Source organism: Pelodiscus sinensis, chromosome 24 (assembly GCF_052426305.1).
Source record: "Pelodiscus sinensis isolate ZL-2025 chromosome 24, ASM5242630v1, whole genome shotgun sequence".
Lineage (NCBI taxonomy): Eukaryota > Metazoa > Chordata > Testudines > Trionychidae > Pelodiscus > Pelodiscus sinensis.
The window spans coordinates 9452772-9480145 of record NC_143075.1 but is presented as its reverse complement, the minus strand read 5'-3'; the positions used below and the strand labels follow the sequence as shown (position 1 = coordinate 9480145).

Sequence of the window (27374 nt, the reverse complement as noted above, 5' to 3'; positions counted from 1 at the left end):
CATGCACCTGCGGCTCCCCTCCCCTCCCCTCCCCTCCTCACTCTGCATGCTGTGGGGGTGAACTTCATCCCTGCAGTGGGGCAGGGGGGCAGAGCGCCACCAGCACTCAGAGCTTCAGCCGCTAGAGCCCCAAGCGCTGGTAGCTCCTCTGCCCCTCCCACCACGGGTCTGAAGCCCTGAGTGCTGGCGGCCCCCCCTACTGTGGGGCTGAAGTCCCAAGTGCCACCAGCTCCCATCCCCCTCCATGGGGCTGAAGTCACGTGTGCTGGCAGGCCCCCACTTGATGCCCCATATTCTGCACAGGGAAATATGGTCACCCTAATCCAGGATGGTCCCAGGTCAGTGCTCTAAGGGGAGAAGCAAAAACTCCTTAGTCCCTGACAATATGCCCAGCAAGGAAGGGAATTAGATTCCTAAATGAAATTTGGCCATCGGTTCAAGATCTGTATGCACCAAATATGCTCACAGACGCAGCCTAACAGTTGGATACTTAGAAGAAGAGAAAACTCTACATCCTTTAAATTTGATCCTTGTACAGGGAGCTGTGTGGTACAGTGGATAAGGGCTTGGCTTAGGAATCCAGACATCTGAGTTCTATTCCCACTCCTGCCATTATCTCCAGGGAAGCAATTTAATTTCTCTGTGCCTCTGTTTCTCAATCTGGGGATGGAAGATAACGTTTACCCAGCTGTGCACAGTGCTTTCAGATCAGGGGATGAAAGACAGCAATAATCTACAGCAGCACCTCTTAGATCTTGGCAGTTAGGCCACAGACTGGGACATACCCAAGAAGGAGACAAAAAGAGTACCAGATTGATCAAAACACCCTGCTCTGTAAAAACAGGGCAGGACTTGAAGCTGGCCCCTGTCAGTCAGAAATTGCTCAAGCAGCATATTGCTGTGGAAGAAATCCCCCAGCTTCTTATTAAGGTTGAAGAAACAGAAGATGCCCTGTTGGCTTTGGCTCACATGTGTGAGCACCACCCCTCTATTGCTAGAATGAGTGGGACACTTCACACAGAAAGCGCAGGGTGAGAGACTCGAGCGTGCTGCCAGGAGCAATAAAAATAAATTTATTTAACAGGGGAAAAGGCTGGTGCTGGAGTTGCCCTCTGTTTCCATACTGAGAAACCCAGGACCACTCCCTGCCTCACTCAGACCCACATGGGAATGACAAAGTGATCTAGAAACTCCCCAAGATCTCTATGGACTTTCCTCAGGGCAGAATTGAGGGGGTCCACACTACAGACCGGGAGTGCAGCTGCCAAACCCCACAGTCCTGAGCAAGTGGGCCCCTGACACTGCTTTGCCAAGGTGGTTTCATCCTGAGCAACAGTTCTTCCTGCTCCTGTTGTCTTGCATGATGCCAGCAGGTGAACTGAACCTGGGACCTCTGGGCTACATCTAGATTGCATCCCTTTTTCGGAAAAGGGATGCAAATTAGACGTATCTCCCCTGCTAATGAAGCGGGGATTTAAATCTCCCCTGCTTCATTAGCATAAAAATGGCTGCCGCTTTTTTTCAGCACGGAGCTTTGCCGGAGAAAAGCGTCAGTCTAGACGCGGCTCTATCAGAAAATAAAGCCTTTTTGAAAGATCCCTTATCCTTCTTAAAATAAGGGATAAGGGATCTTTCAGAAAAGGCTTTATTTTCCGAAAGATCCGCATCTAGACTGGCGCTTTTCTCCGGCAAAGCTCCGTGCCGAAAAAAAGTGGCAGCCATGTTTATGCTAATGAAGCGGGGGAGATTTAAATCCCCGCTTCATTAGCAATTGCGATACGTCTAATCTGCATCCCTTTTCTGAAAAAGGGATGCAATCTAGATGTAGCCCTGGAGTTTAGTCCATGAGCCTCTTCTGCATGAGCTAAAAGCCAGCTGGCTGGTAGCTAAGGCTGTAGAGCAGATACATTATTCTCTCTAACTGGTCTCAGTGCCTCTAGACAGGACAGTGCCCCATGCCCAGGAGGTGTGTGGGTTACTGAGCAACAATCCCTACTGGGATGCTCGTTCGGGAATTGGATATTAACTGTAACGTGACAGCTGTGTGGTGTGCCATGAGGACCTGGCTGACACCAACCGGCTCCCTTCCCTTGGGACCGAAGCTGATGCACTGTGAGCATGCACCCCAGCCTAACAGCCCTGCAGCTGTGCCCCCACATGCATCCCTTCTCTATCCAGCACACAAACCCCGGAGCAGGACAGCACTTAAGCACTTGCTCAGGTCCTGGAGAACAAATGGAACTTAAGTCACCCATAAGCAGAAGTGCTGTCCTGAGCAGGAGTGCTTCTCTTTCAGGTCCCTTTATCTCTGGACAGAGGGAAGAGAAAGGAAAGATTCCTCCCGGACCATAGCGCCTTCCTTTGTCCCCACACAAAGACGGGCATCGGCAGGTTTTCCAGGCCTTCAATCAACCTCGCCAGCACCATCTAGTGAGCACAGGCTGTTTCTACTCATCGCCGCTCGGACACTCACAGGCTGCCAGAGAAATCTCTCCCTTGGAACTCCTGGGCCGCTGGTGGTCTCTCTTGCTGTCGGGCTGTTAGTGTTATTGGCCGAGAGGGCTGTGCAAGGGAAGGGATCGCGGGCCGTGCCCTCCATGGGTCTAAATCAATATTGCTCCATCAACGTTGCAGTTTGCACCATCCGAGTGAGGGACCCCCGGTTGTTTTGCTGCGTTCCGGGCAAAGCTCCGAGGGGGTGATTTTCTACCATATTTATACAGTCTCCCTCGGTATCCGAGCACCTCGCAATTTTTAGTGTGTTGCTGTTCCCCTCCCTCACCCCCAGGAAGCCAGGTAGGGGTATTATTGTCATTTTACTGATGGGGAATTCAGGGCTTGCCTTCACTGCAGTATTACATCGGCACAGACACATGGACGCAGCTTGATGTATCTGATGAAAACATGCTGTGCCCACAGGATAGCTCTCTCCCATTGTCATAGCTACTCCACCTCAGTGAGAGGCCGAAGCTATGTTGGCGGGAGAGCATCTCCCACAGACAGCCTGGTGTGGCCCAAAACAACAAAAAGTCCTGTGGCACCTTGGAGACGAACGGATTTATTAGGGCCGTGGTTCCCAACCGATTTTATACCGAGAACTGGCAAACTCATCAAAAACTGTTGACAGACCGACACTGAAATATTTGCATATTCATTATGGCAATTTTAAGAGCTCACATGTTATTTTAAATTGCGTCTGTACGTACACAATACACATCATTGTAACCAAGATTGTGGCTGCAAGTCACTGCCACATGTGGCAGGAATGTGGATAAAACAGCCAGGTGAAGTTTCTGTGTCTGACGCAGAAATGATGGGCATGATTAGCCACCCAGATCTTTGTAACTCAAGATGATCTCCAATGAATGTGGTTTGAGGAATGAAATCAGAGAGGAAGATGAGAGTTCCGGATCTCTGTGTGTTGTTTTGAGAGGAGAGGCTCAAAGGGCCATGCTTTCAATTTATGGGGCCCTATTCAGTTAACTGAGGCCTCCTGCTGCCCCTCACTTCCCATTTGGCTTCTGCAGGGGCTCAGGGCTTCTCGCATCCGCTGCCCTGTGCAGATCCTTCTGGGGTAGGGACAGCCACTGTATGTGCGATGCTTGGCCCCACCGGCTGGGGCAGCCACTGTATGTGCGATGCTTGGCCCCACCAGCCAGGCTGCATAGCGATCGCCAGAGCTGGAACTGGGGCCTCAGTAGGGACAGCCTCACTGCGGTCCTGGCTCCAGCCACAGCTACCAGCGCCCCACTCACCCTGTTGCTCCGTGTGATGCAGAAGGGAATTCCCTGTGAACCCCAGGGGGCGGGACTAAATAAATGCTAAGGGCATGGCCTGGCAACATGTGGCAGCTTGTCAGAGAGGTTCACAGCCTGCCACCAGTCCACGGACTAGTGGTTGGGAACCGCTATATTAAGGTATAAGCTTTCATGAGTAAAACCCACTTCAACAGGCTCTACGTTGATGTCACATACATCGCCCAAGAGAATGGCTTTTTTACATCCCGGAGCAATGTAAGTTATATTGACTTAAGTGATCGTGTAGACAAGTCCGGAGGCTTGGAGAGACTAAGTGACTTGCCCAAGGTCACAGAGGAAGTCGGTGGCAGTGCAGGGAATTGCCAGGCCTCCTGAGTTGCCTCCCATCAGTTGAATCAATGACACACAAAAGCAACATGTTATTTCTGCCCTCATGGAGCTGCTTATGTTGCCACAGAACGCCATTCAAATGGAATGAAAAGCATCAGAAAAATAGAACTTTATTGAATTCAGCCAAAAACAAATAAGGGTGTTGGAATGGGACAACCCACCCTCCCCACACCTCACAAATGATTAGGGAGCCGGGGTGCTGCTAATTATTCTGACCAGTATTATCTCATTATTGTGCCACCCACCAACCCATCTGAGGACTTGTATCTACCATATCTCATCTCGGACTGGGATTGAAAATTCCTTGGCACAGTGACTGTCCTTTTGTTCTGTGTCTGTACAGCACCTAGCACACAGGGGAACCCAGAAAAAAGGAGGGAAAAGAGAAGCAACAGATATAGGCCCCCCATGGTGGTCATGCTAAAACAAACACCTGTGAAAGGAACCTAGAATGCAGGTTGCAGTTTGTAAGATTAGAGGTGGGGGAGGAGGAGTCCTGGAATGTAGGGAGGTTGAAAAAAGATCTGGGGGTCATGACAGATCACTAGTTGCCCGTGAGCTCCCAGGGAAGGCTGTAGCTAACTGAGTGAATGCAAACCTCAGGTGTATAAGCAGGCGGATATCAAGTACGAGTGGGCAGAGAAGAGTTATGGCATTTGCAAGACCTTTCCTGGAATACTGTATCCCGTTCTTGTGTCCACTCTAAGAAAAATTTTAAAAAATTAGAGAGAGTCCAGAAGAGGGACAAGATCTGGAACACGCCCCTTATTGCAAGCGGCTTCAAAAGCTCAGTCTATTTCATTGATCCAAGCGAAAGCTGGAGGTGACTTTATTGCTGTCTAGTAGGGGGTAAGAGTTTAACCAGCTAACCGATACACTGGTGCTTATTAGCTACCGTTAATGCTTAAGTTCTGCGTGGGCCAGGAGCTGGCTGCCTGCAGCCCCGTGTAACTGATACAATTTTGATCAGTTTCACGATATTTTTACACTTTTTTCATGCCTATTGTTTACAAGTAGCTATGTGGGGCAGAGATGTCTGATAGCTGATGGCTCTTTAATCTAGCAAAAAGTGTCTGGAAGCAGTCTCTTATCAAATTCAGAACAGAAACATGGCACAGCCCCTTAGCAGTGAGCATGATTATCCACTGGGACAATTTACCATGGGGTGTGTTGGGCTCTCCAGCACTTGCAGGCTTTTGAAATCAAGGTGGGGTGTCTTTCTCCAAGATTGTTTTAGCTAAGCAGAAGTTTGGACCCGAGACAGAGGTCACTGGGTGAGGTTTTCTGGACTTTGCTAGGCAGGTGGTCAGAGAAGAGGATCAGATAAGTCACCACCAGCCTTAACACCTAGGACTATGAAATAGAGTCAAGTGGAAAAAGAGGAACTGACATGGGTATCAAGAGGGAGCAATTTCCACCCTTGAAGGCCTTCCCCTTGCAGAGGACTACTGGCCTGGGATGAAAGCGGAATCCCAGGCCAGCCAGCAAAGCGCGAGTGCAGAGATCTGTCAGTTACAAGCAGTAAGCCATGCACTCATGCGGCTGCTCACGAGAGATTCAAATGCTGCCCAGATGATTAGCAGAGTGCCCACAGCTTGGTTTTGTGTTGCTATTGGTGGTGCACATTTGCACGTCTAGGTGCACATGGAAAAATTTATTCCACACAATGCTGGAAAAATTCCTCACAGGGATGCAAAAGATTAGAGGAAATATTGGTTACAGATTGTGACTGAACTGCCACAGAACTGTCTTATGGTACTTCAGAGGAAGAACTCGGATATAGCCAGGGGCTAGCTCACACTTAAACCAATTCATCTACCAACTTCTAGCAAGCGTACCACTTTCTCCCCAGGCTCATCTCTTCAGCGGCTGGCCAAAGTGCCTATGCTCTCCCTCTCTCCTGAGGCCAGCCCCAGCAAGGACCTGCTCTCCCGGCAGCAGGAGCAAGCAAACGTACACGGTGATGGGCCACACACTCAACAGCTCCCCTTGCCTCAGCTACTCCCACAGCCGCCTACCCCACTGCAGCCTCATTAGGCCCTTGCTCCACTGGCCCAAGGAAACCAGACACTTGCATTGTCCCTCCACCCCTGAGTTCTCCACGGGGCTGTCTGTTCAAAACACCTCTGTGTGCAGCCGCAGCAAGTCTTGTATAGCAGGGAGAACGCAAGCCTGGGAGCCATGTCGCCTTGTGGTGCCTCAGTATGTCCAGCTGCAAAATGGGGCTATCAGCCTCTGCCTCCCAGGGAAGCACGCCACCGCATTGACTAAGTGCCAAGGATTCAACTGGCGGCAGCGGGCACCAGAGAAGAGCCGTGCTGAATAAAACGACATCCTTAAAACACCAGGGGATGTGTGGCACGAGCGACCCTGCGCCTGGTGTTGGATGGGGGGGGGGGCTTGAAAATCCCATTTAAACCCTCCAGAGCCCAGCCCACAGTTCTGTATATAGGTCGGGAAGACAAAGAGCTTATTATGCCCGCAGGTCATGTGACTGCAACCGGGCAGGCTCCTCGCCCATGCAGAGCGCACGTCTTGGCCACAAGAGGGCAGCACAGCCCATGCAAGCACCACAGGCCAGGCCAGTCTCCCTGGTATTTCTTGTCCCCTCCAGCAGGCAGCTGGAAGCTTAGCCTCTTTAAGGGATGCAAAATCCCGTTTCCTTGGCTAACCATTTGTTTAGCTGATTAATGGATTAAAGGGGAGAGTAGGTGGGGGGGGGGGGGGCTCCATCTTGTTTTAGCAAGATCAGACTATGTAGCACTTTAAAGACTAAGAAGATGGTTTAATAGGTGATGAGCTTTCGTGGGCCAGACCTGATCTGAGGAAGTGGCTCTTGCCCACGAAAGCTCATCACCTATTAAACCATCTTGTTAGTCTTTAAAGTGCTACATAGGCACAAGGAGAAGCTGACTTGGAAGCCCAGAGAATAAACGGGCAAACACAAGGGTTTTGCACAGCAGGTTGTCCACTTGATCAGGCAGGACGGATTAATTTGGGGAGAGAAACGGCGCTGAATTCTGAGCTGGTTAACCCTGGGAGTGACCGCACTCGAGACCGACGGCTTCTGCTTTTCTGAAGGGAGGCAGTATCGTCTAGTGGTCAGAGCAAGGGGGACAGGAGTCAGAACTCCTGGGCTCTGATCCCACTTCCAGGAAGTAGTGTGGTATGGGGGTTAGAACGGTCTGGGAGTCCAGCACTTTGCCTTTTAGTTGTGATGCTAGTACTAACTTGACCTTGAGGAAAACATCACTTCACATTCCCGTCCATTTAACTAGTCCAGCACGTCTACACACATCAGACATGACAGAGGAATCCACTCCATTGCCAAATGGTGAGGTCCAAAATTCAGATCCAGAGTCCAACCCCCCCCAAAGGATGAGTGCACAGGGAGGCAGTTCTAGGTCTGGGTTTGGGAGTCGGAGTCACTGGATTACAGGGAAAGGAACCAACAGCAAAATTCAGAAACCAAATTCAGGACTGCGCAGGTCTGGGGTTTCAGTTCAGGACCAAATCTAAAATGATGAGGCAGAATTTCAGCTTTTCAGCACAGCTACTCTTTGGGGGAAATTCTTGCCATTCCCTGGAATCGAGCAGTACAAAATACCGTGGTCCGGATCACAACTGGGCCCCGTACATACAGCTGCGGGTAACAAGGCTGCTAGCCCACCAACGCACATTGCGTTACACACAGGCAGAGTGACAGCATGGGGGGCGGGGAGCATTATTCCTTATGCAAATTGCTGCTCTTTATAATAATGCTCTGCTGCCTGTGTGTGCTACATAATTATATGGAATGCAGTAATAAACGGTTGTCATCTATATGCCACAAAAAGCATTTACATTCCTCCTCTTCTCTCCCACCAAGGTGGGTTCCATAATGACAAGCAATAGGATGTTAATGTCATTTGAATAATCAATTTTTTTTCCTTTCCGTCCCTCCTTTTATTCCGCAGCTCTAATGAGCCCAGAGTTGTAAAAATAATAAATAAAAAGGTGGGACGCACCAAACACAGGGTGCTGAGAGCCTGGGGGAAGGGAAGAGAGGAGGAGGAGGGAGGTGACAGGCAAGTCTTTTGCATCCCTTGATTAACAAGAATAGCATGGCCTTACTGAAATGAGGGAGGCCGCGAGTCTCCGATGCCACCCGTTCTCTCGATGGGAGGAGGGAGGTCCGTGTGGCTTTCAGTGCACTGGGAGCCTGTGTCAGAATGAGAGCTTTCAGCCAGGACCAGCTGCAACAGGGAAAAAAGATGGAGAGTTAGATACTCATACAGGTTTCTATGCCCCGATTTGAGATATTCAGTGGCTCCCTTGAAAGCTACCTTACAAATGTCTAGATAGATCAGAATGGAGAGAAAACAGTTTAGCATCCTATTTGGATGGGTCTTTGCCCACCGTTTGCAAAAGCCAGATCTCTTGGGGTCCAAATGGGAAACCAGAACAGGTACACAGCCCTTGTGAGACCCACAAACCTTCAGCAGACTCCAAGCAAGACAGACATCGGACCTTGAGGGGTAGGGTGTGAGGTCTGACAGGCCCCTGTGGCATCATTTGACTTCCCTAAAGAAATCTGCAACCCTAAGGAGATCACCTGGACCAAACTAAAAGCTCTGGAATCCTTGCAGGTTTTCAGGGACCCTTGGGAAATGCAGGCAAAGGAATGCACTGGGGGACTGCAGAACCTCCCATGTTCACACTGAAAATAAAAGGTTGCAAAAAAAAAAAAAAAAAAAAAAAAATCACATGGCCCAAAATGCAAGGAGTTGCTCCATCAGCTCCCAGGGCAGGAGCTTATGTGTGAGGTGCTGAGGACTAAGGGTTGGATTCCTGTTGCCTGCATGCCGCCATGGTTTGTAACACAGACACCCTGGGACAGTCCAGCTCCAATTCTACGGCTAGCCCTGTTTTCTATACAAAAATCTCCACCTTGAACACCTGTGAACTTGAAGAGGCAGACCTGAAATGCTGAGTTCGGTCTGACTTTGGGGATTTAGGCCCATTTCCATGACCCATGCCAATGTTCCCTCTGTAACCTTGTACCAGAGAGACACAAGGCCTCTCCTCAACAGTGCCAGAGGGAGAAACCAATTACAGTCCATTTAAACATCCAGAGGATTCCTGAAGATTCTGGGCTTGGATTTGTTCCCGCTTTGCAGGGTTGTGCTCCCTGAGTCAATAAGGCCTCCTCCCCTTCTACAAAACAATGTTTCTATCAACAACTGCGTCCCAAACCCCTTTGATACAGACATCTGCATTCACAGAAGCTACTGGCAGGCAGCCAATCAGGTGAGTGGGGAAGGATGCAAAGGCCTCTACATACAACACTCCTGTGAAAATGGGTAATTGAAGAAAAGCTACAACAATCCATCTTCTCACTGCAAGTAAAAGGCAGCTTGATGCTGCCCGGTGCGTCTGCGGCGTGCCATGCATTCCGTTCTCATTGCCAGGGACAATCACGAGGCTTCCACTTCTTATTTCAACGTCCTATCCACGGGACCAGCCATTAATGAGGAAGCCTTGTGTTTATGGATAACAGGGATATTAGGGTTACAGGGCATCCCTGCTATAAGTCGCCCAGGTATACATCCGTTCCACACTGAAATCGTTGATGCTTGTAGGAAGTGATGCGTTATAAGTCCTCCTATTCCCCACTCTTAAGTCATACCAAATAAACCCCAATTTGCACAAATGGAAGTCGGCTGTGGGGAAGAAAAATCCCAGCTTTAAGTGGTTTCACTGTATGTCCAAGTTTTTTGGAACGCCTCTTGGACTTATAGTGAGGATGGCCGGTACACGAAAGATGCATTCGGTCCAGGCCTGCTCCACCAAACTCAGTGGAGAAAAGTCCCATGGGTCTTCACGCATGCAGAATTGGGATCTTTAAGAGTAAGCCAATCGGGTGACAGGCACACTAGAGCTAAAGGAATGGGCTCCCCTGTTTTTCCTGATCCTACCTCAAAGGCTTATGCTGATGGACATTGGAGGATCTATGAAGTTGGTTGGAGACTGATACTAACAAATCTGATTTACCCTACTGCCTTGCGTCTATCTGCATTTCCATGGTCTCCAAGTGTTCAAGACAAATGTCTTTCCATCTATTCCCTGAACACCTCCCCCCTCTTCCAGAGTGTTTTTTTGTTTGTTTGTTTTTGGGTGGAGCCAGGTGAAGGTAAAGCTACTCAGTTTGCTAGCACTGGAGAAAGCCTCGGTTAAAGACATCACTAAGCTTTGTCCTGGCTCTGCTGGGGATTCTGTGCAGCCTTAAGCCAGTCATGTCACTCCTCTGTGCCTCAGTTTCCCCCATCAGCAAACAAGGCTGCTGTGAGATTCACTTAATTCATCAATGTTTGTCAATTGATTTGCGGCCCTTGGGTAAAAGGTGCCAAAGTTGGGTTAGAATCAAACCAGAAGTGGTTTGGACCCAGTTTCTATTTCCAAACTAAGTCCTCAGAGGGGTGGCCATGTTAGTCTGTAACTTTAAAAACAACCAGAGGTCCTGTGGCACCTTAGAGACTCACAAAAAATATAGAGGATCATGAGCTTTCGCGGGTAAAACCCATGAAATCCACTTCAACAGGACTACTTGTTGCTTTTAAATGAATTCCTGACATTTGAGGTTTTCACACTAACGAGTCCAGTTTTGCTTCAACTTTATTTCCAAGAGAAAGGAGCAAAAGCAGGAGCAATATTTTTGTTATATTATACAGTAACAAAGATTCTAAATATGTATTAGATTTATGTATTAATTATTACTACTGTAGGAAAATTTGCCCTTTGTCCCACGCTATCCCAGCTTCTACAGGTGAGTTAGAAAATGCAGAGGCAAAAAGCCTTGAAAACTTTTCTTTTTTGTTCACAGTGAAACAGTGCAAACTCCTCCTGCTGCAGGCTTGTATTTATATTGGGCTCCCGCTTTGAGGCCCGAAAGGAGGAGATCAGAACCCTGTTGTGCTCGGCCCTGTACGCATACACAGAGCAAGAGACAACCCCTGCCCCAAAGAGCTTCCAGGCTACAGAGACAGCCCACAGCATGGGAGACAGGCAATCTGAAGAGCATCTTGGAAAAATGGGAAATTGAGGCACAGGGCAATGAGGTGACTTGTCAGAGTGAGGCAGAAACAGGAGTTAAACCAGGATCTCCCGTCCTACCCAATGCCTTGACTGAGAGGGGCATCTTTCAGCCTCGTTCCATCATGACTGGTTTGTCTAGTGACAGGGAAGTCTGATTAACCTGAAATGGCACCGTGCCCATTTATTTCACATGGGCCACTGACCACATGAAAGGCCGACAATTTCTGGCCACAACTTCTACTTGAGCAAGTCACCTAAAGGTGAAAGAGCCCATATCCGATTACCAATCCCCTAAACCAGCTAAATCCCCTTGCTCAAGTCCCTTCACACAGCACGATTAAGAAGCCTTTTAATTAAGTAGCTGCACTAATACCGACTCAGATTACCACCTCTCCCTGAGAGGCTAAAGTCTCCATTTCTCTCCATTTGTTACTGTACATAAAAGCGAAACACAACGTAGACGGCCTTGCCCAGAACTGGTTAATTTATCAAATCTAATCCTAATACAATTCTTAAATTAATACAGTGCAAAGGGGGAGCGGGGAAGGAAAACAAGTAGCCCTGGAATGCACCATCCCAAAGGGGACTAGATCATAGAAACAAGCAAGCAAGAGACAGATGGACACAAAAAGGAACAGTGTGAATACAAAACAGTTCTCCAGAGCCAGCCATACTCCTCATCAGACTCATATATCACCCAGAGTGCGTGCGCCAGGGGAAAATATGAAAGTGACACCTAGTACGCGCAGTCCAAATCACATACTGGCTGGAATCGACTGGTTTAGTGCCCTGAAGGTGTCTGGAAGGCATGGCACCATGATGGAGATGTGGGTGCATCTCTGAGCAAGGCCTGTCCCTCGGGGAATCTCTCGGCAAACAAGAACGTTTGCATGCACCAAATCAAGGACTACGAATTAAGACAGCAAAAAGAAATCAGATGTAGATGTGGGATCTGACCACTCCTCATGCCTCGTCCCCCTCCCAAATCTGACCGAGGTACTCAAGCCAGTCTAGTGCCGTTTGCTTTGAAGTGGGGAGACACAAAACCTTGCCCAGCCTTGCTGCAGACGGGAACTCCTGCCCTGGTGATGTGCCGGCCGAAAATAAGGAGAATGAGATGAGCTGACTCTGGGACAAATCACTTCCCAGAATAAAGGAAGCGTGACACCGGTGGGACTGTCGGTTACCCAGTGACAATTGTGTCAACAAGGTAGCACAGCGGCGTGGGGCTCTGCTGTGCATGCTGAAAGCTGCTGTCAGCTTTGCCCAAGGTTAGACACTGGCTCTATTTTAGGCACCGTGCACCTGGGCTAGCACCTTCAAAGGGCCAAAGGGGTTACGCACCCATTTCCCATTGGCGTTCAATAGGATCCGAGTTCCCAGCTCCCTTAGTGGCTTGGATAGTCCCAGACCCGGTGGCCAGGTAGTGTTCTGCCCACACAGAAGGCACAGAAACAAATCCACACCTGCTTTTCTCAGCTTACTTCGCCTCTCCGTAACCCTGGGTGGTAGGAGGGAGATCATTCGCCTCATTTTACACGTGGGGAAACTGAGGCATGGTGCCTCAGTGGATTTGCCCCCGGTCACAGAGATAGTCTGGCAAGATGGGATGGAACTGAGGAGCTCCCGATTCCTGCACACTGACCATTAGACCATGTTGCCACCCCTTAGAGGTGGAAGGGGGCTCACAAAGTGGCTCATTCCATCCTTCCACCAGAGCTTGCTGAATGTGACTGGAAATGCTGCCTGGATGAGCTCGCGCTATTGATTTACGGTATCTCCGCTGGGCACCTTGCAAACCCTGCAAGGAAAATCTTTAGGATGTCAGTTGTCAACGGAAAGTCAATTCCCATGAGAGCACAGAGAAGGGCCAACAGAAGGCAGCCCCGTTCCTCAGGCAGGGCAGGGAACAGAACGCAAGAGACTTCGCGCACGCCCCACCCCCTGCCAAAGGCACGCAGCAGCTAGAGAGAAATGCGGCTGTTTTAAAACAACTGGCGTGTCTCTCTAGCCGCCACGTGCTCTTGCGGGGGCAAGGAGACTTGGTGCACTCCCCTGCCCCCAGGCCCTGATTGGGGGAGTGGCAGGGCAGCCGTGGGACGGATCCGACCTGTGGAGGGCCCTTTGCCCACTCCAATCCAGCGTCTAGAGCACCGAGCTGAGAACCAGAACGCCTGGATACTAGTCCAAGCTCTGCCGCGGATTTGCTGAGACACACTGGACAAGTGACCTACTCTGTGGGACACCAGGGATGTCCTCAGGATTTAGGGGGCCCTACGCAGTACTATTAAACGGGTACCCCTATCCCCCACCACAGTGAGGATGCAAGAGATTTTTTTTTAAAGATGTGATTTTATAATCTGCAGCAACACACTAAGGGACCTGGGCTGGCGGGGGGAGGAGGAGAGAGGCCCAGGCTGGCACAATCACAACCCAGCCCTCCCCGGTGGCTGGGGGTGGGGTGGGGAGGAGAGCTGGGGTTGCCCCCCCCCCGTGAGAGGGGGGTTGGTGAGCACAGCGAGCAGGGGCAAATCCCCCTAGTATTTTTAAAGCAAATTTTAAACTAAGGTCCTGTCAACTAATGACAGAAACTGACAGGATGTACCTGCTACATAGCTACTGGAATGGCTCTTTCACAGGTCCGGCTAATAGCTCTGGCAGGCTTTTCTCTTTTACGTTAACTAGATCCTCTCTGGAAGGAGGCTCACCTTGCTGCAGCAGCTAGGGAACAGGGATAGAAGAGGCGGGTGGCTGGACATTAAGACCCAGCGGTGCCCCAAATTTTCAGGTGCCCTACGCAGCTGCATACGGGTAAGGGCGACCCTGTGTGACACAATGTGTGTGTCAAACGAAGAGACCGCCACCTCCCTGGGTCTTGTGACACCCAACATGTGAATGCGCTGAAAGCCTTGTGCCAGGCTCAGTGCGAAGCATTTGGCTTGCTCAAGGGAAGGGCTTAGCCCTGCAATGCCAGGAGGCAAAATGCTGCTGTTTGTCAGGTTTGAAAGAGGATTGTGGATGGCCCAGCCTTGGGGAGGAGAAGGGAGGAGGTGAAACGCCGAGGACATTGGAAGTGCCAGGAAATCCCCCAAATCTGGCACCTGACAGGAGCCGGGAGCGAGATAGTTTAAATGGGCTTCAGAAAAGCCCCCACGGATCTGGGACCTGCTGGAGAACCTGACTTTAGAAAGGCCTTGGAGCAGTTTAGTCATTAAATCAAAATCATTTGCCGTCCAGATCAGCGCCAGCTGACAGAAGGTGGGGCAGGCTCTGCCTTGCACCGAATCGATCATCCTTCGCTCCTAGGCAGCCAGGTGTGTGAGCACTGGAAATCAAGTGTCATCCCACAATCTGATGGCTGGGAATTAATTAATGAGAAGAGGAGCAACAAGCTTCAGGAAAATATTTGCTGTGCTACTGCAGGAAAGGAAGCCCACCCCAGGGCATCTGGATTAAGGTGAAGGCTCTGGATTAAGGATGTTCCAAAGGGGTCAAATGGAGCAGAATCGGAAAAAAAAAATCACACATGTACAGCACCTGGCTGGGGCCATTCAATGATACGTGTACAAAAATGAATACAAATATTAACTGTGTAATGGACAGAAATTCGATCTGTTACCCAGTTAATGCAGGGCTGCCAGTGATCAGCCCCATGGGGCTTCCTTCCGACTGCCGGTCCCCAGCCCCACAAAGGTCTCCCAGCAGCCCTATGCGGAGTTTAATCATTAATGGTAAGAGATAAACATTAGCTTATTGGTTAACCGATTAACCTCTTGCACCCCAGTGCACACTAAAGGCATGTCTACACTAGGAAATGATTTCAAAATAACTACATTCGAAATAATAGCTCCCGAAATAACAGTTTCGAAATCAGCGTTATTCCCCGACGAATGCAGGGGTACAGATTTTAAAATAACCAGCCCGTTAGTTCAAAATCATGGGCTTGGTAGGGTGGACGCTCCGCATATTATTTAGAAATGAGGGGGACTATTTCGAAATAACTTCCCAGTATAGACCAGGGCTAAGAAAGCAGCTGCTGCCCCACTCTGTCTGGAGATCTCTGTGTCATGCTAGCGCAAGGAGGAGGAATTCTGAAGCACTGTGGGAGCAGTTACTCTGTTTGCTGCACCTGCACTCTGGGATTGAGCAAAGGGCTCGTGTCACGCACGGGGTGCAGGGAAGTCTGTTCTCTGTCCTTCATAAAGTTCACTAACGTTTCACCATTTCTTCCAACAATGAACGGCGCCAGGCAGAGAGCTAAATATCTGATCAGCTTTGTTGGGAGATAAATCCCATCCCTTTCTCCTAGGGATCTAGAGGGTAGCGTAAAGGGATCCAATCCTAGGCCTTTTTGAAGAGAAGGTGGTATTGTCTTTGGGGCATTGTAGGAGTCTCAAAATCTTTCCACAAAAGCGCAGTTGTTAACCCAAGTGTCCTGGCCTAATTCCAACTCTGATAATTACATTTTGCTCAGCAAATTCCCTCTGCAGTTTTGCATGGATACAGCATCCTGCTTCATTTCGTGCCTTATGGGGCAGCTATGCTGTGTGCAGTTACACAGCGTTCCTATGGGCTGTGAAATAGCTGCTGTGTTCCACCCCAGAGAGAGCTGCATTTCAGTGGTGGCTAAAACAGACCCTAAGCATCTTGTGCCTATTTCACGAGGGGAAGGGAGAAGATTAATAAATATGTAGCCATTTATAATTGTTGCTTCACTTTATGTTTAGTTAACTTAAAATCTGTTTCATGCAATCCTTACATGGCTAAGATCTTACCCGAGCACCTGCTATTAAATCTTTGTTGAGAGACAGGGAGAGCTCGGCCTTTCTGTGAGAGCTATAGAAAGGGATGGATTCTCTTCTCCCATCATTAATGCTGGAGTATCCCCACTGACTTCACAGAGTCAGTTCTGATTTGCAGCAGCACAAGTGATCGTCGGTGACAGGCTCCGAGGGCGCAGGTTAATACAGTGCTGCTTAGCAAGCGTCTAGGGTGCTATCCCATGTGGTCTTTAACACAGATGGAAGTCTCGCCCGTTGTGTTGTGTTCTAGACATCCGAAAAGGACCTCCAGAAGGGAGAGCTCGGATCTCACACAGCTGATTGATCCTGAGCGTGTTTCTAATTAAGTCAACAGAGCTACTCCATTATGCCAGGGCGAATTTGGCCCATCATGCAATTTTCTGGCCATGACCTGGTCTCTCTCGCGTCGGCTCTTCTCTTCGCTAGTACGGTGAATCGATCGTAATGTCCTTCCACCAATTAAAATGCACCAGGCAGCCAGAGGCGAAAGTGATTTAATTGGCGGGCTAGAGGCAGAGATCAACGGGACGCCGATGCTTTACAGGGTTAAAACTGGATCCAATCAAACGCTTGGGGGGAGGCACCCCCCTGCACCAGCCAGCTATCCTGGCCTGAAAGCCTGACACAGGCACTAGGAAAAACCTAAAACTGGCTCAGGGTGGCACTTCAGGTGCACTGCCTCAGAGGTGGGTCAGGTAGTGCAAACTGATCAGTATATCCTCAGCTGACCACTCAAATGCACATAAGTCCTAAGGTCCCATTTGGAGTCAGAAATGAATCGCACATTGGTATGGGAATCCCACAGTGCTATTCCCAGAGAAGCCACTGACCTTCTGTGTGACCTTGAGCAAGTCACCTTATTGCCCTGTGCCTCGGTTTCCCCTTCCGCCCTTTGTCATGCTATTTTAGACTATTAGACTCTATAGGGCAGGGGCTCTCTCTTGCTAGGAGTTTGTACTGTGCCTCGCACAACGTTGGCTACTGTAACACAAAGAACATCTGCCTCACAGCCAATGTTCCCTCTAATTTTTACGTGTGCAGAATAAATTTTATGTGCACCAAGGCCTGTGCAGACGTGCACCACCAATCAAAACACATGCTGCCCGCTGTGGGAGGCTGTGGGTGCTCTGCTACTCGGGTGAGTGGCATTCAGTCTCTAGCGGGCGGCCGCCCAAGCGCTCATCTTACAGAAACACTGCTCACAACGGAATTTCATGCCTAGCACATGGCATGGGATGGAGGAAGTGAATTGTTAAGCTAGCCCACCACTGAGGACACCAGGCCACGAGGGCTGGTTGGGTGGCGGTGTCTGCAGCACCGTTTGCTCATTCCAAGTGCACTTTACTTTGCATCAACAGTTACTGACCTCACTGGACTGAAAACCCAAACACGCCATTCATTAGAAATCCTATTTAACTCTCTCAGCCCGGGTTCCCTGTGAGCTGGGCGCTTGTGCGGCTGCTCAGGAGAGCTTCCAATGCCTCCATGAGCAGAGCGCCCACTGCTGGGTTTTTGTTTCTACTGGTAGTGCACATGCACGTGCACATGCCTTGGTATGCATAAAAATTATTCCACACAAGGACGGAAAAGGTTAGAGGGACCACGGCTGTCATCTTTGCGGTGTGTAATGTGGGAGCTCTCGGTATCTCCCTCCCTTGAGGATAAGGAGGGAGGGCAATAATAGAGGACACACAAATACCTAATTAGGAAGAGCTGTTAGGATTTCTGCAGACATCATAACATATCACATCTTGTGAGGGGCAGGCAGATGTTATTTTGTGGGAAAGCATTACTCTGTTGGCTGCCAAAGGCCAAGCCCCAGGAATGTGGCCCGTTCTCCCCAGGAGCAGTGGCTCTCAACCAGAGGTACACAGAGATCTGCTGGGGTACATCAAACTCATCTCGATACTGGCCTAGTTTTACAAAGGCAACATAAAAAGCACAAGCCCAGTCAGTACAAACTATGATTTCATACAAAGAGTGACTTGTTTATGGTGCTCTGCGTACTAGACACAAAGGTAAGTACAATAATTCTATGCCCATTGATTGATGTTAAAATTACATGGTAAGATGAGGAAGGGAGCCGTTTTGCAGTACCAGCGGGCTGTGACACGGTTGTATTTTTAGGTCCGATTGTACAAGCACGTTGATTTTGAGAGAGATGAAGTTTGGGGGGGGCGGTCTGCCGGACAAATCAATACACCTGATGGGTACAGGTTGAGAACCACTGCCCAGGAGCGTGGCCGGTGGGGCCACTGATCTGGCAAAGGGATACAACCATCCAGCTGGAAGGAGTCCAATCCAAGGTACCAGGGACCAGCGTTCCCTCGAAGCTGCGCGGCAGCCCCGCCCTGCAGCTGATTAATCAACCTCACCCAGTCAGAGGCTCAGGGCTCCATGCAGGGAGCTGACAGAGATGAGGGACCCAGGATTTACTTTCGTGCCTGGGATGGGAGACTGCCCTAAGAAACCCAGGCTACTCCGCTAACTGCGATGATTCAACAGGTAACGCGCGGCCCCCAACCCTGCAAACACTTATCACTGGGAGGTAGCGAGTGATGCTGTCGGCAATCCCTCCTTGGGCTCTGGATCAGGCTCCTAGGAACTGGATGACAAATGCCAAGCACCTGCCACTGCTATTTAAGATCCGGTGTGCGGGTTGTAAGACCAGGTGTCCTGAGCAAATTCCAGATGGAGTAACAACTCCCTGCCTCTTTAAACTTCCCCTTCAGTTTCAATACAGGTTGAACCTCTCTAGTCTGGTCTATCTGGTCAAGAAACATCCATAGTCTGGCAGTACCACGGATGTTGCTGGACCAGCAAGCCCTGGCAGCTGGGAGCAGAGGCTGGCTGGGAGCCCGGCGGCAGAGGGGTTGGGGGGCCGGGAGCTGAGCTGGGTCAGTGGCATGGGGACAGAGAGCCTGGAAGGGGCTGGCACCCAGGGGGCGAACCCAGGAGAGCCCGGGGGTTGGCAGCAGAGGGGCCAGAACTGACCTCTCCTGGTCCAGCAAACTCCCTCATTCAGGACCAGTCAGGTCCTGAGGGTGCCAGACCAGGAGGTCCAACCCACACTATTTTAGATCTGAACTGAACCAAATGCTGCATCGATGGGGCTAATCCAGTCATTTTCAAACCAGTGCTGGGTGGTGGAATGTCGGGCGCTGGGTCTTTTTGCTGCAGGGGGATCAGGTGACCAGCAGGGATGCTAAGGCGGCTTCCTCCATATCCTGGCACCGCAGACTGTGCTGCGCCCCAGAAGTGGCTGGCAACAGCCCCAGCTCCTGTGTGTGTGGGGGAGGAGGGGCGGGAAGGGGAGTGCACAGGGCTCTGCGCACTGACCCAGCACTCCCATTGGTTGGGAACCTGCTGCTGGCTGCTTCTGGGGGCAGCATGGTCTGTGCCTTAGCACCCTTGCTGCACTGCTGACCAGGAGCCCCTTCTGCCCTAGCCCTGACCCCTCCCCAAGCCAGAGCCCTCTCCTGCACCCCAAAGCTCCATCCTCAGCCCCACCCCGGAGCCCACACTCCAGTCAAATGAGGTTGGGTTGCGGCATCAACAATTTCCTTCAACGGGATCATGAGAAAAAAAAAGTTGGAAAACTGCTGCTTTAATCCATGTGCAATAGTCCCACGACACTAGACTTCCATGAGTTCAGGGGACAGACGGGAGGCTAGTGTAAGTCAGCTGTTTCTACTGGCCTTCGCCCTCTCCGCGCATGACTGAATGGCAGGGGGGTGCCCAAACGCTGGGATCTGAACAGCCCCAAACCATGAGGAGCGTGTCCCATCCAGACTCAGGGCAGGTTCTGGTTTGTTGCTCCTGGCCCCTGTTTATACTGGGTAGAACCCAAATCCCAACACATGGGGGGCTCAAAATCCAGAGGTCAAGGTTTCGGCCTGGGCCAGTGTTCAGCGCTGAGTCTCCTACGCACCTCATGGGTTGGCAGCCTCGAGGGGCGGATGAAAACATGCGTCCATACGTTCTAGACCCTCTTTATGCCCCTTGCAGCCACCGTCTCTGCCTCCATTGCCCTTGGTAGGGTTCGGCTCAGCCCTCCGCATCCACAACGTGGCCTGTTCAAGAGATCCTTGGTGCAAAGACCACATAGTCCTACATGGTGGCCAGAGCACTAACAATCATGCCTTCCTCCCCTCCCCTCCCACCCTCAGCTCTTACTCCAGATGGTCTGCAAAATAGCTGGCCTTTCAGGCTTGCTTCTAGGGCTCTTCTAGTTTAAGAAAACACTCGTCTGAAGTCTGGGAAAGCTCTAAAAGGCCCTCAAGTCCCCGCCTTTGGAGGCGCTCAAGTCAATATGCTGCTGACGGGGTCTAATAAGCCAGACTATCGCCCTAGGATGCCTCAGCCCTGCACCTCCTTTGACATATGGCAAAGGGAAACGGACGATAACGAGTCTCTAAAGCGACCGGAAAAAAGCTGAGTTTCAGCGTTCACAGCCTTAGGGGTCACCTCAGGCCTCGTTGTGCGAGGCACGTCAGAGAAGGCAGGACCATTGGCTTTCATCCGTGGGAAAATGGCCTTGTTCACCCTACGCCCCCATGTCTGTTTCACACCTGGGGCCTGATATCTAGGAGGAAAGAGTCAAAACTAAGCTCCTGATATTTCTGCCTAACCCTGGCTCTGTCCGCCACGATGGCACCTTCGTCTGCCTGCGGGATAGGAAGGAGCGAGGAGCTGCCTTTAACTCTTCTCTTGTCCTTGATTTTAACATCCAGGCTGGATACAATCCCTGTACCTCTCAGTTCTAAACTGAAGGTAGGTCACAAGAGGAGGGTCCGGTCCGAAAGCATAGGGGAGAGGACAGACGGGACGTGATCGTGCGGTTACTTGGAGAGGCGTGTCTACCCCTTAAATCACTCCCTTGAATTAGGGGTCTAATTGTTGTTTGGAATTCTTGTAACTAGCTCCCCAGAGGCAAAGCAGCAGCTGCGAGATTTTCAGATGAGCTTGCATGGGAAGAGGTGGTCTGGCAAACAGCTGCAGAGAGAACGTGCCAAGCGCATGGAGAGAGCAAACGTAGGAACTGGGGGGCATCTGGGGTCTGAACCGAAACAAGGCCAGACACAAAGAAGGCTGGGACTGATTTGCAAAGGCTCCACACCCACACAAAGGGATCAATTTTGGAAGTCCTCAGAGCTCCCCCTTTGGCACGAATGGCCAGATTTCTAAGGGGTTCTGGCACAGCACACACCCCGTACCCCGAGCTTTTCCAAAAATCCAGGCAGTGCTAGAGATCCCTGCCCCATAGAGCAGACCAGACCCAGAATATTTCTCCCAGCCAAAGGGGTTTGACATTCAGCCCCGTTGCACACAGCAGGGGAGTCTGTGAGCGTGCATTCCGACAGGGGAAGAGAAAGGTCCGGCTGTAATTTCTTTTTACTAATTGCAATCAGCTGGAAGCTGCTTATTTGGATTATTTAAGCATCCGCTGCCTCAATTATGCACGAAGAGACACAGGCCCTTAGCGACAGATTGCAGAACACTTCCAGGCCCCGTGTGCAGCCCTGTGCCACACCAAGCTGTGTGACTCTGCAGTTAGAGCCACGGACCAAGCGTTTTCTATTGGCACCTAGCTACTCCAGGCCCAGAGAGACCTGGGTATGACATCACCGAGAGCCAATCAGAAAGGGGATCTGTCACAAACCTGTCACTCAGCCAATCGTTCTCTGATGTCACACAGCACTGAGTGCAGTCCAGCGGGAATGGGGGGGGGGGGGGACTGCTGGCAGAGAACCCTCGGCCAGTTCGGAACTAGCTACCCACCAGCCAGTTCTGGGCCAGTCCCCACCATCCCTGGCCAAGCTGTGGAAATACTGCAGGAGCAGCTGCAGCAACGCTAGCAGGGCGTGTGGGGCGGTCTCTCCCCACCCGCCCCTACCAACCAGTGGATTTTCCACAGCCAAAATCCAGCAAGGTCCCCATCCTGTACACACCGGAGCCCACAGATAACTTTGCCCATGGCAGAGGTCACACCAAAGGGAACGATCTTCGGGAGTCAAAGGACTCATGTTTAAGGGTTTTGCAGGCCTCCGGATCAAGTGAGCCATTTCTGGCAACAGAGGAACTGGGCTGCATACAATTAAAACAGGGGCGGGGAAAAATCAGTCGGGGGCCACACACAAGTGTAAAGCAACCCCCCCCCAAAAAGCCCCCCCAACCTTCACTGACGTGGCCCCTGACAGACAGAGAAAGACTCTCCCCACATTTCCCTCACAAGGGGGCCCGGCCTTGTAGATTGTGTGCTCCAGCCCCATGCAGGTTCCCCAATGCTGGGCGGAGGGAGCACTGAGCCTCGAGGGCTGGATTTAGGCAAGTCAGGGGCCACGTCCGGCCCCCAGGCCTTAGGTTTCCCCACCCCTGAATTAAAACTTAGGTCAGGTCTAGAAGAATGACCTGGGATGTAAATCTGAGGTGCACAAACAAGGAGTCCTGAGGCACCTTAAAGACTAACAGATTTATTTGGGCCAGGCCTACTGGCAGGGAGTGCAAAGGGACAAGTGTCCCGGCGCCCGGGGATTCAAAGGAGCCCTGGGGTCCCAGTCATCGTGGCTGCGACAGCGACTGAGGTCCTGGATCCTTTAAATCACCTCCCGAGCTCTGGGCGGCACACTCCACTGAGGAGGAGGGCACGGTCTGGGCAGAGCTGAGGGCTGTCTGCCCTGGCTCCGCCCCGTCCAGAAGCACGGAGCCAGCCCTGCCTCACCTTGCCCAGGGGCTCGGCAAGTTTATTGGCTGATTGATTTGGGCACAAACTTGTGTGGGCACAACCCCACTTGGTCAGATGCCTGGACTGCAAATGACAGAAGCAGGCACCACTCCAGGCATCTGACCAAGTAGGGTTTTTAACCCATGCAAGCTGCTGCCCAAATCAATCGCTTAGTCTGCAAGGGGTCACCGGACTCCTCGTCGGTTTTGCGGATACAGGCGGACACGGCTCCCCCGCCGATACACAGCACTAGCAGACTGTTTTTCAGGGTGCTGCTCCCGCCCATTGAAAGTCCCTGGCTCACTTTGAGCTACTGTTTTGACACAGGAGTAGGGGAAGTCACTCCAGGCAACTGCGAACGCACGGGAACAGGAACCACCTACACCGCAGCTTTACACCCCCACTTGCTGCACACTCACACTGCATCCGCATTTGAGATGGGATTCCCAGTGCACTTAGATGTACCCATGCTAGCGCTCTTTGGGCTGGCATGCAGGAAATACTAGCGTAGCCACACGGCAGCTTGGGCTAGCCACCGGTGCAGGAACCAAGAAGGTCTGAGTTGGTTCATACTTAAGTAGCTAACCAAGGTCACTGTTTGTATTGTCCAGTCTACACTTTGTTATTTTTAACCCATTGGCTTGAGTGGAATTAGTACATCAACACAAGCTAGGAATCTTGTGTCCCAGCTGGACAGAGTCTAACTGACCTAAAACATACACGTCAAGAATTTCAGAAATTCCTACTGATTTGGTGCACCTTTCAAGCCTGATTTCCAGAGAGCCAGTACTAAGACTTTCTGATCTTGTTAGTCTTTATAGTACTACATAGTCCTGTTTTTTATTTCAGCTACACCAGACTAACATGGCTACATTTCTATCAAGAATTCCTTCTACAGTGTCAACTTGGGCACTGGCCACTTTGGAATATCTTTGCCGTGAGTTGCACAAATCCCTGGCGGAATACCATAAGATTTTTCTGAATGGAGGGAATGGGGAGTCTAGAAACAGATATGAGTATTTGAATAATTGCTCTTGCTAGCACACTGGGATATAGATATTAACAAGCATCACATGTTCTTCTTCATGTAACTTCCGAGCTTCAAAACATCTTTATAACCCCTTTCAAACCTCCGCTCAGATACACCGAGTGGGAAGCAAAGCTGTTTGCAATCCATTTGAGCTTGGGAAGTGTGGGATGAGAGTTTGCCTATGTCTATTTTGAATTTCCAAAGGGTGCACCATGCATGTTACACTGATTAAGAAGCACCTTCCCCAAAGCAGGCGCCAATTTAAAGTCATGTTGTGAAACAAAGAAAGTTGATTTGGGAGTTAGCTCACCAAAGGAGAAGGTCGCACTTTACCCTCAGATACTCTGACAAGTCACAGCAGGGTTTACATTAGAACACTGAAGGAAGGCAAAATACACTGAAACACCCTCACCACAGCCTGCCGCAGAGCCCCAGAGAACAGGTTCACAAGAGCAACATACACAGGATGTATTTTCTTAGCATCACAGCTAAATATTGACCCTTCCTTCCTATCAGTCCAGTAAAGAAACGGCCCCCCCACCCAAGGATGCTAATCCAAAGACCATTGAAGTCAGCAGCAAAGCTCCTATCAATTTCAGTGGACTTTGAATCAGGCTCCACAACATTTCCTGTAAAGCCGAGCACTTGGGCGGCCACCCAGAAGAGATTCCAATGCTGCCCAGTTGATTAGCAAAATGCCTCCAGACAGTAGCCTGTATTTATGCTGGTGGTGCACATTTGCAGATGTGCTTGTGCACCGAACAAAATTTATTCTGCACCTGGATGAAATGAACCAATACAACGCTAAAACTGGAAGGGACCTCGAGAGGTCATCAAGTCCAGTCCCCTGCACTCACAGCAGGACCAAGCATCATCTAGATCGGGGTACTCAACTTTGGAAGCCCCAGGGGCCACAGTGATACTCACAGCACATGCTGAGGGCCGCAACTGAAGTGTGGTTGCATAGACATGCAAATATATATGCAAATATACATAAATTGCTTCTTTCACACTGACAGTCATGAATACAAAGCACTTCCCACAATGCCCTGGCACTCCCAGTACCTCCTAACTGGGGGCTAGAAATGCCGACACCCTGTCTGTTCCAGCCAGCCCATTCGCTTGCATCTTTCAGTGCTCACCCCGCTTGGGAGACTCCTCACTGTTGTGGAGCATGTTCCCAGTGGCAGCCTTTTTCAAAGGATCCCCCCCATGGGCCATGCGTTGAGCCCTGTGTAAACCCAAACCGCACCACAAACAAATGGGCCGCGGGCTGCGTGTTGAGTATTCCTGGTCTAGATCATCCTTGACAGGTGTTTATCTAACCGGCTCTTAAATATTTCCAGTGACGGAGATTCCACAAACTCCCTAAGCGACTTATTCCAGTGCTTAACCACCCTGACACTTAGGAAGTTTTTTCTAATGTTCAACCTAAAGCTCCCTTGCTGCAATTTAAGCCGATTGCTTCAGGTCTTCTCATGAGAGGTTATGGAGAATAATTTTTCTCACTCCTCCTTGTAACAACTTTTTAGATACTTGAAGACTGTTGTCATGTCCCCTCAGTCTTCTCTTTTTCAAACTAAACAAATCTAATGCTTTCAGTCTTCCCTCATGCTTTCTAGGCCTTTAATCATTTTTGTTGCTCTTCTCTGGACCTTCTCTAAATTTTTCCTAAAATATGATGCCCAGACTAGACACAATACTCCAGTTGAAGCCTAATCAGTGTAGAGTAGAGCGGAAGAATGACTACTTGTGTCTTACTCACAACAGTCCTGTTAATGCATCCCAGAATCATGTTTGCTTTTTTGCAAATGTCACACTGCTGACTCATATTTAGCTTGCGGCGGTCCACTATGGCCCTTAGGGTATGTCTACACTACCCTCCTAGTTCGAACTAGGAGGGTAATGTATGCATACCGCACTTGCTAATGAAGCCCGGGATTTGAATTTCCCGGGCTTCATTAGCATAAGCGGGGAGCCGCCATTTTTAAATCCCCGCTGCTTCGAACCCCGTGCAGCGCGGCTACACGGGGCTCGAACTAGGTAGTTCGGACTAGGTTCCTATTCCGAACTACCGTTACTCCTCGTGAAACGAGGTGTACCGGTAGTTCGGAATAGGCACCCTAGTCCGAACTACCTAGTTCGAGCCCCGTGTAGCCGCGCTGCACGGGGTTCGAAGCAGCAGGGATTTAAAAATGGCGGCCCCCCGCTTATGCTAATGAAGCCCGGGAAATTCAAATCCCGGGCTTCATTAGCAAGTGCGGTATGCATACATTACCCTCCTAGTTCGAACTAGGAGGGTAGTGTAGACATACCCTTAGATCCCTTTCTGCAGTACTCCTTCCTAGACAGTCACTTTCCATTCTGTACGTGTGAAATTGATTATTCCTCCTTAAGTGCAGTACTTTGCACTTGTCTTTATTGAACTTCATCCCATTTACCTCAGACCATTTCTCCAGTTTGTCCAAATCATTTTGAGTTCTAACCCTATCCTCCAAAGCACTTGCAAACTAGGGATGTAAAATCCCATTTAATTAGTTAACTGGTTAAACATTGTGATCAACCGTTTAACCAATTAAACAGTGCAAGCGCGGGGAGAGGGGACACATGGACCAGGCCTACTCCATCCAGGCTAGAGTGCCCTTTGCCCACGGCAGGCCCTGTGGGACAGGAGCAGCCCTCAATGGTTAACTGGTAAGCCTCACTCATTAAGGATGAAGGTTACCAATTAACTGGTTAACCATTCACATCCCTATTTGCAACTCCTCCTAGCTTGGTATCATCCACAAACTTTATAAGTGTACTCTCTATGCCATTACCAAAATCAATGGAGATATTGAATAGAACCGGTCCCCAACCTGATCCCTGTGGAACCTCACTTGTTATGCCCTGTCAGCATGACTGTGAACTGTTGATGATTACTCTCTAAGAAGGATTATCTAACCAGTTATGCATCCACCTTGCAGTAACTCCATCTACGCTGCATTTCCCTAATTTATTGGTAAGAAGGTCATGTAAGACTGTATCAAATCCTTTCCTAAAGTCTAGGCATACCACATCTATCACTTCCCCCTAGTCCATAAGGCTTGTTATCCTATCGAAGAAAGTAGAATATCTTATTGCCCTTATATAAATCCATGGTACGCCCACATCTTGAATACTGCGTATAGATGTGGTCTTCTCATCTCAAATTACTAAAACGATTAGGGGTTTGGAACAGGTCCCATATAAGGAGAGATTAAAGAGACTAGGACTTTTCAGATTGGAAAAGAGGAGACTAAGGGGGATATGATAGAGGTCTATAAGTTCATGAGTGGTGTGGAGAAAGTGAATGAGGAAAAGTTATTTACTTGTTCCCATAATATAAGAACTAGGGGCCACCAAATGAAATTAATGGGCATTAATTTAAATGGTTTAAAACAAAAGGAAGTTCTTCTTCATACAGTGCATAGTCAACCTGTGGAACTCCTTCCCTGAGGAGGTTGTGCAGGCTAGGCCTAAAACAGGGTTTAAAAGAGAACTAGATAAATTCACGGAGGTTAAGTCCATTAATGGCTGTTAGCCAGGATGGGTAAGGAATGGTGTCCCTGGCCTCT

At 50.0% G+C, this 27374-nt stretch overlaps 1 protein-coding gene across 2 annotated transcripts in view; it reads right to left on the bottom strand.

Annotated features, from left to right (window-relative positions):
* The window catches only part of DVL1 (dishevelled segment polarity protein 1), a 225404-nt gene that overhangs the window by 81355 nt on the left and 116675 nt on the right, over positions 1-27374 (bottom strand). For both annotated transcript variants that reach the window (XM_075906879.2, XM_075906880.2), the window contains exon 3: positions 8262-8383. In XM_075906879.2, the coding sequence (XP_075762994.2) occupies positions 8262-8383 (122 nt within the window). The remainder of the gene's footprint in view (positions 1-8261; positions 8384-27374) is intronic.